The sequence below is a fragment of the Camelina sativa genome, chromosome 14 (genome assembly GCF_030686135.1).
Source record: "Camelina sativa cultivar CO46 ecotype springtype chromosome 14, ASM3068613v1".
Taxonomy (NCBI): Eukaryota; Viridiplantae; Streptophyta; class Magnoliopsida; order Brassicales; family Brassicaceae; genus Camelina; species Camelina sativa.
In genome coordinates this window covers 3,138,984-3,155,611 of record NC_141893.1, presented here as the reverse complement: position 1 = coordinate 3,155,611, position 16,628 = coordinate 3,138,984, and the positions used below count along the sequence as shown (strand labels likewise).

The 16,628-nt window shown below is 37.0% G+C and overlaps 3 protein-coding genes and 1 pseudogene across 11 annotated transcripts; 3 read left to right on the top strand and 1 right to left on the bottom strand.

Annotated features, from left to right (window-relative positions):
• The first annotated feature begins 16 nt into the window (after positions 1-16).
• LOC104739397 (DNA ligase 1) lies at positions 17-5,855 on the top strand. 5 transcript variants are annotated; one of them, XM_087484229.1, is made up of 18 exons: positions 17-915; positions 1,043-1,159; positions 1,293-1,394; positions 1,476-1,592; positions 1,862-2,092; positions 2,196-2,290; positions 2,370-2,457; positions 2,912-3,043; positions 3,148-3,260; positions 3,846-3,947; positions 4,026-4,087; positions 4,167-4,238; positions 4,334-4,407; positions 4,506-4,562; positions 4,637-4,714; positions 4,835-4,912; positions 5,000-5,054; positions 5,732-5,855. In XM_087484229.1, the coding sequence occupies exons 1-18, from the start codon at positions 127-129 to the stop codon at positions 5,761-5,763; spliced, it is 2,394 nt and encodes a 797-aa protein (XP_087340355.1). In that variant the 5' UTR covers positions 17-126; the 3' UTR covers positions 5,764-5,855. The 5 variants fall into 5 exon arrangements, 4 of the variants coding, with proteins under 4 accessions (XP_087340355.1, XP_010458041.2, XP_087340357.1 ...); XM_087484230.1 differs by having other exon boundaries at positions 44-915; positions 1,258-1,394; XM_010459739.3 differs by lacking the exon at positions 5,732-5,855 and having other exon boundaries at positions 5,000-5,218.
• Positions 5,732-8,562, top strand: LOC104739398 (uncharacterized). 2 transcript variants are annotated; one of them, XM_010459743.3, is made up of 10 exons: positions 5,732-5,861; positions 6,204-6,270; positions 6,470-6,535; positions 6,849-6,942; positions 7,065-7,181; positions 7,385-7,485; positions 7,600-7,674; positions 7,753-7,845; positions 7,918-8,238; positions 8,329-8,562. In XM_010459743.3, exons 1-10 carry the CDS (start codon positions 5,848-5,850, stop codon positions 8,338-8,340), a joined length of 960 nt encoding a protein of 319 aa, XP_010458045.1. In that variant the 5' UTR covers positions 5,732-5,847; the 3' UTR covers positions 8,341-8,562. The 2 variants fall into 2 exon arrangements, with proteins under 2 accessions (XP_010458045.1, XP_087340359.1); XM_087484233.1 differs by having other exon boundaries at positions 5,734-5,861; positions 6,849-6,957.
• A 64-nt stretch (positions 8,563-8,626) lies between these two features.
• On the bottom strand, positions 8,627-11,307 carry LOC104739396 (lactoylglutathione lyase). 4 transcript variants are annotated; one of them, XM_010459738.3, is made up of 9 exons: positions 11,139-11,244; positions 10,931-10,946; positions 10,703-10,822; positions 10,096-10,157; positions 9,926-9,986; positions 9,462-9,541; positions 9,309-9,379; positions 9,010-9,099; positions 8,627-8,897 (listed from the first exon to the last, which is right to left on the bottom strand). In XM_010459738.3, the coding sequence occupies exons 3-9, from the start codon at positions 10,793-10,795 to the stop codon at positions 8,797-8,799; spliced, it is 558 nt and encodes a 185-aa protein (XP_010458040.1). In that variant the 5' UTR covers positions 10,796-10,822; positions 10,931-10,946; positions 11,139-11,244; the 3' UTR covers positions 8,627-8,796. The 4 variants fall into 4 exon arrangements, with proteins under 4 accessions (XP_010458040.1, XP_087340360.1, XP_010458037.1 ...); XM_087484234.1 differs by having other exon boundaries at positions 10,931-11,034; positions 11,139-11,230; XM_010459735.3 differs by lacking the exon at positions 10,931-10,946 and having other exon boundaries at positions 11,139-11,307.
• Positions 11,308-14,611: 3,304 nt separating this feature from the next.
• LOC147927795 (glutathione S-transferase T3-like) lies at positions 14,612-15,749 on the top strand (annotated as a pseudogene).
• Positions 15,750-16,628: the final 879 nt, after the last annotated feature.

Genomic DNA, 16,628 nt, shown 5'->3' with positions numbered 1-16,628 from the left:
TTTGGCCCAAAATAACGGAAAGAGACGCGGGCAAAACAATTCTGCCGCCATATCATCATCTATCTGGGTTTCTTCAAGGTTGCAAATTTTGCCCTTTTGCTAAAACCCTAATTTCAAACTCGACTGATGTTAGCAATTCGATCATCAAATTGCCTCCGATACGTACATTGTCTCGCTACTAAAACTCAATTCTCCTCCGTCTTGCTCTCTTTTAGCCGCAGAGTTTCCCACTTGCGGCTTAGCTCGTGCCACAGAGCCATGTCTTCTACCCGCCCTTCTGCATTTGACGCTCTTATGTCCAATGCTCGCGCAGCTGCCAAGAAGAAGACGCCTCAGACCTCCACTGCCTTGTCTCGCTCGCCGAACAAAAGGAAAATTGAGGAAACCCAAGACGCTGATTTGGCCAAACCTCTTGTCTACGAAGGTACACTATCGAAAACTGAGGATCCCGTAGAGCCTGTTTCTGATTCCGCGAAACCCAGATCGGATACGTCGTCGATTGCGGAAGATTCGAAGACCGGAGCGAAAAAGTCTAGGACTTTGAGCAAAGCTGATAAAATTGGCGAGATGAAGAGCAAAATTGGGTTGTTGAAGAAGAAGCCTAATGATTTCGATCCTGAGAAAGTGTCTTGTTGGGAGAAAGGGGAGAGAGTTCCGTTTCTGTTTCTTGCGTTAGCTTTTGATCTGATTTCAAATGAAAGTGGTCGAATTGTGATTACTGATATTTTGTGTAACATGTTGAGAACTGTTATTGCCACTACACCGGAGGATTTGGTTGCTACTGTTTATCTTTCTGCCAATGAGATTGCTCCTGCTCATGAAGGTATAGAATTGGGAATTGGAGAGGGTTCAATCATCAAGGCAATCTCTGAAGCTTTTGGTAGGACTGAGGATCAGGTTAAGAAGCAGAATACGGTATGTTGACTTTTTTTCTATTTACTTGTAATTTTGGTTGCTTTATAATCCTGTCTAGTGGAATGTGATTGCAATAAGGTTTTAGAATAAGAAAGTTAGCAGTTCTGAAATTGAACTCCATTTATAGGAACTTGGAGACTTGGGGCTTGTAGCAAAAGGAAGCCGTTCGACTCAGACTATGATGTTTAAGCCCGAACCGTTGACTGTTGTTAAGGTTTTTGATACGTTTCGACGAATTGCTATGGTATGTTGAACCCATGACTGTTTATGGCGTTTGAATGCTTGCAATTTAGGTTATGATTTGAATGAGATTCAATCAACCTTCTTTTGTTTGACAATCAGAGACGTGTGGGACTACTGCATGTTAATTATTGCAGGAAGCTGGAAAAGATAGTACGGAAAAGAAGAAGAACCGGATGAAGGCACTTCTTGTGGCAGCAACAGACTGTGAACCTCTTTACTTAACACGTTTACTTCAGGTATGCACCAATTGCCACATATTTTTTTCTGTTCATTTGTTTGGGTTCATTATTCCGTCATTCTTAAAATTTACCTTGCAGGCAAAATTACGTTTAGGGTTCTCAGGTCAGACTGTCTTAGCTGCCTTGGGACAAGCCGCTGTATATAATGAAGAGCACTCAAAGCCACCGCCAAATACCAAGTCTCCTTTAGAAGAGGTTTGCTTTCTCGTTTAATTTTTATTTTTATTTTTATGTATTTTCCACTTATATCAGAATCCATTCTTTTTTGAGTCGTGTGTAAGAATATAATTTCTGAGCTACTATAAGGAATTAAGAATGTTACGTGAGGCTGTAGGATCTCTATGTAGGTCACAATTTACCTCCTATACAGTTCTGTTTTCTTTTTTTTTTTCTGATGTTTTGAACGCGTGTAATTTGTCAAGACACTTCTTTCCTAGATCCATCTTTTTGCTCTATCCTTGTAGGCTGCGAAGATTGTTAAACAAGTATTCACGGTGCTTCCTGTCTATGACATTATTGTTCCTGCCCTTCTATCTGGTGGTGTGTGGAATCTTCCAAAAACTTGTAACTTTACACTGGGTGTTCCAATTGGACCCATGCTTGCAAAACCAACCAAAGGTGTAGCAGAGATACTGAATAAATTCCAGGACATCGTTTTCACATGTGAATACAAATATGATGGAGAACGTGCACAGGTAATATATTGGTGTCTACTTAATTCGGGCGAATGCTATACTTAGATCTGTCTTATTTAAGTATGCCATCATGGTTTGGCTTATCATCAATTAATTTCTGCAGATACATTTTATGGAGGATGGTACATTTGAGATATACAGTCGAAATGCTGAAAGAAACACTGGGAAGTACCCGGATGTTGCGATTGCGTTATCAAGGTAACCTTCTGGTGTAACTTGTTGAAAACTTTAGAAAGAACCAATCTTTCTACTGAAGCTGTGAATCATCTCTATGCAGATTAAAGAAGCCCTCTGTGAAGTCTTTTATTTTGGATTGTGAGGTTGTTGCTTTTGACAGGGAGAAAAATAAAATTCTTCCGTTCCAGGTAACTCATAAGTGAATAGCAAGGTTGTGATATTCACGTATGGTTTCAGCCTTAAATTCTGCCTATTCATTTTAAATTGCCAGAGAAATATTAATGTGATCTAGTTTTCATCTTGTTAGCCACTAGTCAATGAGTTAACAAAATAAGCATAGCGATAATACCCTTTTAGATCAGATTTTCCGGTTTTGACACTGTCCAACCAATGATTTGTTCAACATTCTGAACAAACCTTGTTACATTTATGGATATTTTATGGCACTTTTCGCGGATAGTTTTGGTGATTGACCTAATTCCTTATGATCATACTTATGTTTAGTGTTGGTATGAAGAGGATAATTGAAATATATCAACTGTTATATCCTTCTCACCTGGATTAGTTTACTTAACTTGAAGCTAGCTACTTTGACTATTTGACTTGATGTCTTGTTTTATATTTTCTAGTTTTTTTTCTCAGATTTTGAGCACTCGAGCCCGTAAAAATGTGAATGTCAATGATATTAAGGTTGGCGTATGCATCTTTGCTTTTGACATGTTATATCTAAATGGCCAACAACTTATCCAAGAGAATCTTAATATTCGCCGAGAGGTAAGCCTATCAGTAAAACATAAATAGAATTTGTTTTCCCTTGATTTCAATAAAGTAATTGTTGTGCAAATATGTAATCATTTGTCTTCACTTTGCTTCAACAGAAGCTATACGAATCATTTGAGGAAGAGCCTGGCTATTTCCAGTTTGCAACTGCTCTTACATCTAGCGATATCGATGAAATCCAAAAGTTTCTTGACGCATCTGTTGATGTTGGGTATATATCTTGATACTTACGGTGAACTTTGGTGTGAATTGTTGCCTAGCATTTTCTCTTTAGTTGCATTTTTTACCTTCAGCTGCACTCACAGAAAATTAGAGATTATGGTAGATATTTACTGCTTCCGGTTATTTTATTTTAGGGAGTCATCTTTGACATGTTCAAGGGTATAATAAATTAACAATTTGACCATGCTTGTAGTAATTGTGCCGAGCATCTCATCTGTAGTAGCATCTTTCACCGTCAGCTGTGTTAACAGAAAACTAGAGATTGTGGTAGATTTTTTTTCTCATCTTCGGTATTCAATTTTAGATAGTTATCTGTTATATGTTTAAGGATATGATTAAATTTGCAAATTTTTACCATGCCTGTAGTGATATATGAAATGACATTGACTTCTGCTTCATTACCCCTATGCTGTAAGATGTCATCATGTGTCTTCTGGATAGTAATTGTATTTTTAGCAATTTCATCCACACTTATTGTGAATTCTCTACAATCTTATGTCTATATATTGCATCAGCGTTTACCTTGTTATCTCTATAATGTTCCAGCTCTTCATCTATAAATTTTATTTTGCAGCTGTGAAGGTTTAATCATTAAAACATTGAGCTCGGATGCTACCTATGAACCTGCAAAGCGATCAAATAATTGGCTAAAATTGAAGAAAGACTACATGGACAGGCAATACTCTTGTAAACATTTCTCTCAAATAAGTGTAAATCGAACAGTCCTTTACTGACTCTAGGGTAATATGCGCAGCATTGGAGACTCTATGGATCTTGTACCAATTGCTGCTTTCCATGGACGTGGCAAACGTACAGGTGAAAAACATTAAGAATACATTGGATGATACATTTTCAACCTTTATGCTCCTAACAGAGCTATATGCGTTCCTTCTAGGTGTCTTTGGTGCATTTTTACTCGCTTGTTACGATGTTGATAAGGAGGAGTTCCAAAGCATTTGTAAAATCGGTCAGTCTAATACACCTTGGCATTTCATATTTTTGATGTGCTACGTTCAGTTTCTCAAGTTACTTATACCCTGGTTTTACGGTCTGGGCTACTAGGTACTGGATTTTCTGATGCCATGCTTGACGAGAGGTCGTCCAGTCTTCGCTCTCAAGTGATAACTACTCCAAAAGTAGGATAGCTTTTTCTTCTCTCTGGCCTCCTTTCTCTGCAATATCATATATGTCTCTTGCCTGAATTCTTATTAATTGTAATTATTCAAATATCCAGCCATACTACCGAGTTGGAGACGGCCTCACTCCAGACGTTTGGTTTGAGCCCACTGAGGTAGGATTATCTTCGCTTGTACTCCAAATGTGTCCTGGGTCAAAGTGAAAGCTAATATATATGCTTGCTTAAAGGTATGGGAAGTGAAAGCAGCTGACTTGACAATTAGCCCTGTGCACCGTGCAGCTACCGGCATTGTGGACCCTGATAAGGTTTAATATTATTTCCTATCTGTTGATATATTATATCTTATAAAACCGTTGAGCTATTTGATTTATTTTCAAGCTGCCGGAAAATTGTTACCCTATTGACTGTTTCAATGTTTCGTAAAGGGAATTTCTCTTCGTTTTCCTCGTCTACTCCGTGTACGGGAAGACAAGAAGCCAGAGGAAGCAACATCATCTGAGCAGGTTAAGTCTCGTAACACTCGTATCTTTTCAATTCTGGAAAGATGAGACCAGGCTGGTTTTGAAGTTATTTTCCCTGCATATTTTCAGATTGCAGATATGTACCAAGCTCAGAAACACAATCATCCAAGCAATGATGTCAAAGGTGACGATGATTGAGCAACTGTAATCTGGTCTCGGAGCATACGATATTGCTTGCTTCTAACTAGCTAATGATGCAGATTGCGTGTTTCATGTTCTCAACAGTAACTGGTTGTGTAAAATTGACTTTAGGAAAAGTTAATGAGCCGTTCTGGAAAAAGTTCTAAATCATTGTCCACATGCTAGAAAAGAAATCAAATGTGCAAATATATCAGGCAAGGGTAAATAATAAGATTATGCTTGCTTTTACGGTGAGGTTAGAGCTTATTCACAAATAGATGATTTAGTAGCACAAGTACAAAAAGTGTCTTGTAGTTAGTACAAAAAGTGTCTTGTAGTTCTAGTAACGCCTGAAAAACTTGGGAGACCTGTTCAAGCTTTAGGCCGAGGTACTCAGTTGTTCGAGTTATGTCTTCCTCTGTTGTCTATCTCATTCACCAAAGAGACAGAATCATGAAAACAAAAGAAGCAAAAAAAGTGGAATTTTTTTGTATGTAAAGTTGTAAACGATAAATAATCTAACAAAAACGTTAAAAAAAGTAATAGATGTACAAGGTCAAAGGAGTAATTTCCTACCCATGTAATAGGTCTACCAATTTAACTCATTAATTATTTTCAGAATTTTGTTTTAGTGATTATCGTCTAAATCACTAATTCCACTTAAACCTCTTGGTGACGCAGAGGTTTTGAACTCGAGCTGGAACCGGAACTGAAACTGAAACGCCGTAACGAAAAATCAATCTCCCTGAAACAAGAAAATCGCCGTAGTTTGTGTTTCGTCGGACGAAGAAGAACAAATGGATCCCGACAGGTATTCCACTGTTATCTATCCACTAACATGGTTTGTGATAATTTACTTGTTATAATCTTGGCGAAATCCGATGAGAGCTGAGGATGGTCTTTTATTTACGGAACGATCATATTAGCTTATTGCTTCTAGAAACTTTACCTTCCTAAGTCGTTGTTATCCAGTTGTATTATTGTCAAGTTTCTGTCTTTAGTTATCACACAAGTCGAGATCTTTGCTGTTTCTAGGTTCATTTAAGAATTAAGTTTACAATTAGATTTCTAGAATTTGAGCCAAAGTTTTGGTTTTCGAATTGATTCGTTGAACAAAATTTGAAACTTTTGCTATAATTATTATTATTATAAGGTTGAATTCTCCAAGCACCTGTACTGTTACCATTGAGGTGTTGGGCCACGAATTAAACTTTGCTCAGGTATGTATATGACTCTTATTTTTCCTTGAATTCTTACATTTGAACTTAAAATACATATCGATGAGATCTAACGAAGTCCCAGCTGTATTTTCACCTTTTCCATGTCTTTGTTCTTTCTTACTTTTGTTCATCTATTTGTCATCTTCCATGTCACTATGCTTCTAATGCTGTGTCATGATGCCGCGATTCTATATGTAAGGATCCAAATTCGAAGCATTTAGGAACCACCGTGTGGGATGCGTCCATGGTGTTTGCCAAATATCTGGTATATGATCTCTCTTATCCTCAGAGATTAGCTTCTATGACTGTGTAATGTAGATTGGTATACCGTAAAAGAGACTTGATTAACGGTGGAAGTTTCTAAGGCTTCACCAAATGCCTAAACCAATCCATAATGGTTCCAGTGCATTCTCCTCTCTGGCTCTCTCTTCCTTTTTTTAACTCTTTAGCTCTCAACTAACCGTAAGTTCTGTTGCTGAGCTGGCAAAAGCTAGAATTCCAAGCTTAAACCCTAGGCTAGCTACCATAGTCCTGCACTAGACTTAACAAGAAACCTTATCCTGCTTCAAAAATTTCAGGGGAAAAATTGCAGGAAGGGGAGGTTTAGTCCGTCCAAACTGAAAGGAAAGCGTGTTATTGAGCTAGGAGCAGGTTGCGGCGTTGCAGGATTTGGTATGTAGATGACATGTATGTATTTATATCTTAAAGGATTCCCCTTTCTTGTGTATGGTCCTTACCTTTGCTGAAAACTAGAAATTTGGTATCTTAAACTGGAGTTTGTGTTCATGTGCAAGCTTTGGCGATGCTCGGGTGTGATGTGGTTACAACTGATCAAAAGGAGGTATTACCACTGCTTAAGAGGAATGTAGAATGGAATACCTCCAAAATCTTGCAGATGAATCCTGGTTCAGGTTTGTGTTGATACTGTCTTCTCTAAGTAGGCATATTGCTTCTTTTACTGCCTTAATCTGTAGTATCTGCATCTTTCTTCATTTTATTATGCCATGGATAAGTTCTTCGTAGAACCAACTGGCTTACTTTATCGAGTTACAATAAAATTTTGAGTGGTTATCTTCTTTTTATTATTGTCTAATGAAGTTGTCATTCCTTGCAGCATCGTTTGGATCACTCCGAGTTGCAGAACTCGACTGGGGAAACGAAGATCATATAAGGGCCGTTGAGCCGCCCTTTGACTATGTCATCGGTACTGATGTTGTAAGTTAATCGGAATATTCAAATGATTCATGATAATTGCTTAGATTAGTGAGATTGGTTTCAGCCCAAGGGAGTTGTGACTTGTGACTGAACTCACCTTCAATTTTGTTTAAGGTATATTCTGAGCAACTTTTGGAACCTCTATTGCGTACAATACTTGCGTTATCAGGGCCAAAGACAACAGTTATGGTATGAAGTAAGATACTTGGGATGTGCTTAATATTATCGTTGGAACTACAAGATGATTGGTTATTGTTTTTTTTCTAGTTGGGATATGAGATACGTTCCACTGTTGTTCATGATAAAATGCTCCAGATGTGGAAAGAAAACTTCGAAGTCAAAACCATACCTAGATCTAAGGTAAACAACAACACTGATGGCACAGTCACTGTTAAAATTTCGTTGTTTCGTTAACTGGAATGGAATCTGCAGATGGATGGTGAATACCAAGACCCGAGCATTCATCTGTACATCATGGCACAAAAGTCTCCTGCCGGGAGTTCTGGAAACGTGACTCGGGATGAAGCTGCTGTTGACACAGAGAAAACAAAGAGCGAGATGAAAGTCCCAGCTGGAGAATGCCATGATTTACCAAACCAGTTGGAAGAGGAAGCCGTTGCAACACATCATCCCCGTCTTAAGGAAGATAGTTTGCTGATGAGACTACGGGACGGAAAGCTAAGTGAATGGGAGATGAGAAGGTATGGTACAGTTGCTGCACAGCTTCTCCGTGACGTTAAGATAGATGTTCAGGTGCGTGTATACATTGTTATAAAATCTCTCTTTTATAAAAAAAAAACGTGAAATCATTCTTGTGTAAAATTTCTCTGATTTTGTTTGTAGGTGAAAAAATGACTTTGCAGAAGCGACTTTCAGAGCCATGTGTTCCTCAAGACCTCACCATTGTGATTTTTACTCTTTGGTATCATGTATACATTGAATGCGTCCTGTAGACCTTTCTTTCACTGATTTAGCTGTTTGTGCTTCTGTGATGTGCTTCATACTGAAACTAATTCTTTATAAAATCGCAGATATGTATTCAGTTTGAAGTAATAGTTAGTTAATTCTTGTACCAAATATATCAATTCAACAAAACAGGCCAGACTCGAACAGTATTCGTAGCATCAAACTGATATCTAAATGATGATAACGGCTTATTTAACTTAGCTTATCATATATGTCAAGAAACAGACCAGAATGATAACAAAGGACTATATTGTTCGAATTATTCGCTGAAACAAGAAAATTCTTCAATTGTTTACACACTCAGGTTGAGTGCACAAGAACACAAATAGTGCAATCGTGACCTCCTCAAGCTGCGTTTACGGTAGTTGTCCCTATAGTCTTGAGATCAAAGATCTCGATCCAGTAGCCATCAGGATCCTTAATGAAGGCTATATTCTTCATCTTTCCTGCACGGTTTACATCAAATAAAGGATTAAAAACCAAATTCCTCAAACAGAGTAGCCAAAAAAAAAAAGAAAATCAAATTTCTAGTGGATTCAGCTTTGGTAATAGTAGTACCATCATTTGGTTTCTTGACAAACTCTACTCCCAGTTCTTCAAATCTCTCGCATGCCTTGTGCACATCATCAACTGTAACCCCAATGTGCCCTGTAACAGCAACAAAATTATTTGTATTAAAATAGGACTTGATATAACTCAAGCCTCAATTTTTCGGCTTATCAACTGGTTGAGTGATGTTCTACATTCTAGCCACCAAATTTAAAGCTTCCCTAAAATATAACCTACCGAAACTCTAATCAGTTACTTCTGAATGTAGAGAGATAATAAGATCAGAGATATTTTTAGAAGGAGCTTACCAAATCCACGAGGCTCAGAGTTCCCATTGTGATAACCTTTAAACTCAGGATCACTCTCTGTACCCCAGTTGCTGTAAGAAAAATACATATGTAAGGAACGATCAATCCAAGAAAAGAAAGAGAGAAAGTAAGGCATTAGTGTTTGTTTCTTACTGAGTTAGTTCAATTGTTGCCGGTCGACCAAAGGTCCAAACTGTTCTCTCTGTTGGGTTGGATGGAGCTGTTGTAGTATCCTGTACCATAATAAACGAATCAACACACAGCTTTGTTGTTACTCTCCACTACATATCAGTGGGGTTAAAGCACCCAAGAGAGATATCTATTCATCTTAGTGATCCAGAACAAGAAAAACAAATATTTCAGAAACTCACTGTTATACTAAAGGCATTTTAAAACATCAATAGATTGCTTGCTTAATTTTCAGTGTTCAAAATTCTAAATGTGCTGAAAGCTCAATGCATGATGAGTTCCTAGAACTGTAGAACATAAGTTGCTTTGCCTTTCATCATGATACTGTAGTATGCAAATTGCAAAGTTCCACACTTTTCGTTTTTCTAGAATCACCTCCAGCTTAGTGAAAAGTCTAACTAAGCAAAGGTCACAGAACAAAATTCTACCTCGTAGCCCAGGAAGTACAAACTAAATTTCATCTCAGCGAAATCCAGCCTCTTCAGCAACCTGGATAAACGTAAAGATATAGAGAGCACATAAGCCTTAAGAACAGAAGAACCCATTGGTTCCCTGAGGACTTGAGAGAAAAGAGCATTCAAGAGATGAAAAAACTTACGACATTCCCAGCATACGTGAGTAGAAGTCAAGACTAGCTTTAGGGTCCTTGATCCGAAACATCTGAGAGTTTCAAAAAGATGAAAAAAAAATCACTAACTCAACCAAGAATAAAGAAGACAAATTACAACACCTAATCAGAGAGAGAGGAACAATACTCAAAAGTTCAAAAAAAATGGGAAGGATTGATTTTTCCTAATCTTTAAACATTACTGAGTACATTCTTTACCACAACAAGAGTTAACTCTATAAATTAGTTCAATCTCCTTAGAATGGAGCTACTTTGATGATTATCATAGTTTCACTCACCCATAGCTACCAAAGTGAAGAAGACAGTATGCTTAGATCAAGAACACAATGTCAAGATTAACAGCAAACACAAACATTAGAAATATCAGTAAAACATGTGCCTAGGTAGTAGGTACATAACAAATAAAACACACAAACTCGGTGATTAAGCTTTTGATTTCGATTACTAGTTTAGATTTCCTCGACATCTTAAACCACACTTACGAAAGCCTTGAACGAGTCGAAAAAACGCAACTTTGGATATCAATACAGAAATTACTGGTAAAGACGAATGGCAAATCGAAGCAGAGGAATCTTACAGTCTGCTGCATGATATATCCTCTTGTAGCCTCATCCCGAATCGCTGACAAGCCAGGATTGTTAGCAGGTGATTCCCTCGCTTCAGACGCCATAGAGAACACACGAAGCTGATCAAATCTCTACAAAATCAAAACAGACCCAGGTGATTAAACAACACACACACACACACATAGTCCAAAGAGAAAAAACGATTCCAACTACAAGGGGTTTCCCAAAAAAGCATGAACCTTTGGCCTCCGGGTACTGTTGCAAGCGCAAGTGATGAAAGAAAAATCGGTGGAATAAGGTTTGACAAAACGAATCAGAGGAGATATGCGAGATATAGCACTTGCTATAGAGTATGAACCCATTACGTTTCCTTTGATTATCAATCAATTCGTGCAACAGAAAATATTTGAGAAAACAAACCAAAGAGAAAAAAGGAGAGATTTTTACCGCTGTAAAGCTTAAACGACGATCTGACCGTAGAGCAGTGTCTGTGGTTTTGTGGCTGGAGTGCCTGTCGAAGTGTTTGGGATGCTCCACGGCGTTTTGTTTTGTGTACAGAGCCAGAGCCAGAGCCAGAGGCAGAGTAGTTACGAAAACGACGCCGTCCCGTAGTCTGATCAATTGATTTCGAAATCAGTTTTTTTAATTAATACCGGTTTTCCTCAATTCCGGTTTTACTCGACATTGAAAATTTAAACCAGAGTTTTATTTTCCTACAATTTACGAAGGGTTTACAAGTGGCTGAACTAAACGATGACAGTTGATTATTGGAGATTGAAATGTCTTCTAGTGAAAATATTTCTATTGCTAGTGAATACATGTATACAAGAAATCAAGAATATATCATATGGTGGTTAATCCCTTTTTTGTATGATGAGATTATTATTAGGTTGAGCAAGTTAAGGTCAAAAGTTGGTCATATGCGAAACAAAAAGGTCAAAATTATGATTCAATCACTCAGCTTCATGATGCCAACAATCACGATCTTCAAGTACTTGATCAATAACAGACTTTGTACTTTTTATAAACCTTCAACGACTAGTTAATCGATTTGGATGTAGTATGAAAATTATTCAACCCGGTGAACGTGTGTATGCATGTTTATATATGCATGAACAATGTAGTTTTTAAAAGTATGCATTGAGAAGACACGCGTATATAGATTACTGAGAAGGTAACTGAGATGATGAAGAAAAATCATCTCGTTCTTGTTTTTAATCTTTTCCGCTGGAAAATCCAACATTTCTATTATACGGACACTCTTACCATTTAGGGCTTTACCTTTAATTTTCTTGATTAAGAAAAAAAACTCATACGTTTCCGCTATGGTGTTTCTTTACCATCATTACCTTAAATAAATATGACCCTATTCGATTGAAATTGTAACTTTGACCTATATGTATAACTTAGCCTATAATTATATTAAGAATTATTAAGCCAGTCGATCTAATATAATAATAATCGGATCGATCGATTATATATCATTCCAAGATTCTAAATCTGCCCCGGCTTTTCCCGACTTTTTTTCCCAACGGCGTTTCTAGACTTTAAATGTTGTTCTTGACTCACAATTTTTTCTTAAGTTATGATTTGAATATATGATAAATATTGATTTGCAAGTATCTGATAGCTACACACACATTACTATATGTTTATAACATTTATGATGATATCATCAATAAGTTGACTTTTTATATTTGGACAGCGAATATTTGTCTTTTCTCAAACCTCAACAGGCCTCACCAGAGGGAACAATGGAGGTGTCAGCAATATGATTTTATACCAGTAAGTACCACGAATATGGTACGGCAACTACGCTGGACCTACACATGCACGTATATATGTTGTGTTAGTGTGTATATATCTAACTACACGTTGGCAGCTCCTTGTCATCTCTACAAGTACTTATATATTTTTGGTTTATATTTGTACAATATACGCATATCTACCTATCAATTAGCCAGAGTTGATTTGATATCCTTTATACTAATTAAAAAGTCCCCATATTAAAACCTAATTTTTCCTTTTTATGTAAGATCTTTCAAAAGATGTGAATAAGATTTTTTGGCAGCTATGATGATTTATTACATCACTGACACACATCAACATATATGTGTGTGTGCTGTGTCTGTGGTCTAGAGAATAGATGGTTAGTTAGACATTTGTGCTTATAACCATATGTCATGTGTTATATATAAAATATCCAATTGATTCAGTATTCAATATGGAAACTATAAAACAAGTTTGTGGAAGATAAGCAATTTTTTAAGAGACAACTAATATGCAGCTAAGGCCACAATAAATTCGACCGCCTAAGAGACAGCAATTATTAAGAATTATTCACTAAATAATAATTATTTCCACATTCCTATCTTTGATACTGTGTATAACGTTATAGAGAATTATAGTTAATTATTCAATTTGATAACAAACAACGAAGACATGTCAACAGGATTCCAGTTAAAGGATTTAACAAGTATCTTAAGAGTTCCTAAAGTATTTTTACAGATTAAATTTTTTTTTGTGTGATTTAGCTTAGGATCGATAGTTACAGAAGATATTTTAGATGTGTTTAGAAATTTGGCTGTGTCAGTTTTTGATTGGATGAGTGAAAAATAAAATTTTCTTTTATTTTTTTGTTATCCGATTTTCTCTCTCGTCTCTCTCGTTTATTTCGAAGTCGATAGGTTTTCCACAGAGAAGAAGCAGAGAATTGAAGGTGGTTCAATTGGAAAGGGGATTTCACCATCGGCTCATCTCCACCGCTCTGGGCTCATCAATCCGGGAGCCCTTTGGTTGACCCAACCGGATTTTCTAGTGGCTAAATCTCCAAAGGGGTGGTTCAATGATGCTATGTAAGTTTTTTTTTATTGGTCATAATCTTATTGATTTCATTTGTAGATAGACATGCATGAGAGTTTTATGGATGTGAGAAGAAATTAGGGTTATAGGAATTGGAATCGATTTTAGCAAAATTATATGATAGGTGTTTGAGAATTTGAAATCTGATCATCACCGGTTTAGTATTTTCAGTGACTACTTTTGTCAAATAATTTTTTTTTCTCTCTGCAAAATTAAAGAGAAGCTTTCTTATGTTAAGCTTCAGATCTGACATCTGTTTCTACGAGTAACGGTTGACGGTTCTGTATCTTTTGTGGTTCCTCTGTGGTTTATAATAAGCAGCCATTGTCACAAGCTCAGCTCTCTGTTTATAAGCAGCCATTTTAACCTATTCTTCTACAAGTATCTGTTTTTAAGATATCTGATTTTTGATGTTTGGAGGGTTCGTGAATTGAATGGCTTTTAAAGTTTTGTTTTATTTTGGTATGGAGCAGAAAATATGGGTCTCTAAATGTTTTATTTTTGGTTGCAGATCAAAGCAGAGAAAGGTTCAAAATCATTGAAAGAGAAGCTTGATGTTGTGACGCCTCTTGTTGAGGACTTGAGATTGCAAAAAGATGAAAGAATGGCTGCTCTTGGAGTCTTAAACAGAGAAGGTGGTCTTATTTGCGCAATGCCAAACATTTGCAGATGAGTTATCTTACTCAACTCTTGACTGTTTATTTATTCATTGATTACGTTGATGGTTTTGGTTGCTGGTCTGAGCGTATTTAGTAACGAATTAGTTTGATTGAAAAAGATAATTATTCATTGATGTCTCTTTCTCTTTCTTAGTCTTTCGGATATTTGCATCATGAATTTGCATCATTAAATTGACAAGAATTGTTTGGTAAATGTCACACTTAAACACTCAATGGTTTGTAACTTGTCATTGTTTGCTTGTATTGTCACATTTAAACACACATTGTTGGTTGTTGTCATAGTAATACACTTATTTTCTAGTGTTAGGTTATACTCAATGCTTGGTAGTTGTCATTGATTGCTTGTTATGTCACATTTAAAAACCAAATACACTTACACCTCACTTCTAGTTATATATTAAGTGTTGGCTGAACCTAAACATATACCTTTCTTTCTCCTTTACATACCTAACCAGATAATCAATCCTTCATTATTCTCGATCATCTTTTAAACTCAACCCAGAAACTTTCCTATGGACCTATTTAGTGAAGCTTTAGGTTTTATGGACCTGTTAAGTAGTCAACAAGAAAGCCACACCCTTGAAACCCATTCGTATGCTGAGGAGGGCCCTGTAGGTGAACAGAAATCAAAGGAGCGTAGAAGGAAGTGGTCACACACATAAGATGTGGCCCTCATCGGTGCTTGGCTCAACACTAGCAAGGATCCAATTACTGCTGTCGATGAAAAATTTGGTACTTTTTGGTCACGAATTGCAACTTATTATGCTGCAAATCCTAAGCTAGTTGGTGTAGAAAAGAGAGAGCCTAGTCATTGTAAGCAAAGGTGGCAGAAGATCAACGAAACAATCTGCAAGTTTGTTGGAAGCTATGAGGCTGCAACAAAACTGAAATCAAGTGGCCAGAATGAAGATGATGTAATGAAAATGGCTTATGAAATCTTCTTCAACTATTACAAGGTGAAGTTCACACTTGAGCATGCTTGGAGGGAGCTTCGCCATGATCAGAAATGGTGTGGATCCAATTCTGCGAAAGGTAATGGAGCATCAAAGAGAAGGAAGTGTAATGATCTTCACTCACAGTCATCAAGCTCGGTTCCATTTAATGATGTAGAGGAGGAAGCTCGTCCTACTGGTATTAAGGCAGCAAAGGCGAAAGGTAAAAGGCTTGTGAACAAGCCAACCTCAGCTCCAGAAGGCTCTTCCCTTGTCGAGTTTCAGAGCATGTGGGAGATAAGGCAAAAGGAATTTGCCTTGAAAGAGAAACAGAGTATGATTGAAGAGAAGCAAAACAAACATAAAATGCTTGACCGTCTACTTGCTAAAACTGAGCCTTTAACTGAAATGGAAATCGCTTTGAAGAATAAGATAATTAATGACATGTTGTCAAGTTAGATTCAGTTTGAGTTTATGTTTGTTGTGTTTGTTATGTTGTGTTTAAGATATTTACCGAATGTTTGTCAACTCTTGACTATTAACGATGTACTTGTGTTGTTTTCTCTCAATGTTTGCTTGTATTGTTTCAGTTTAACTTGTCTTAATGATATGCATAACTCTGTTTCACCAAATGTTTGCTTGATTTATTTCAGTTTAACTTGTTTTAATGATATGCAATGGTCAAATGATTGCTATGTCTCCTTCCATTAGGATTGCCGACAAGAAGAAGAAGAAGACAAGAAGCTGTTGGTCACAGACAAGAAGCTTTTGGTCAGGGACAACAAGCAACGAGTCACGGACCTGCATCTTTTTCTCACGGACAAGAAGCAACGAGTTCACGGACCTGCATCTTTTTCTCAAGGACAACAAGCAACGAGTTCACGGACCTGCACAGTTGGTCACGAACGAGAGTGTCATGCCTTTGTAACACCACAAGGTCATCAATATATAAGACCATCTTCGTATACACATAAATATCAAGCTTTTTCATCTTTGTACCCACAATTTGTACCCACAATATCAAGCTTTTTCATATTTGTACCCACAATATTGCTTTTTCATCTTCCAAAAATACATATTCTTCTTCTTCTACAATATTATTCTCCCAGTTTATCAAGCTCTTCTTCTATTTTTTTTTTAAATGGCATCTTCTTCTAATAACATTGAAGAAAAGATGGATGAGTATTTTGATCAAACACTCAACAATTATTTTGATCAAGCAATTCAGAATCGTTTTGATCAAGCAATGAATCCGTTGGAACCCGAGAAGAAGAAACGAGTCCACATGGAAAGAAAACGTGAAGAGGGTCACCAACGCTTATGGGATGACTATTTCCGTGAAGATGCAACATATCCTCCTCAAATATTTCGTCGCCGTTTTAGAATGAACAAACCCTTGTTCATGCGTATTGTCGAACGACTCTCAACAGAAGTTCCATACTTTGAACAAAGAAGAAATGGTC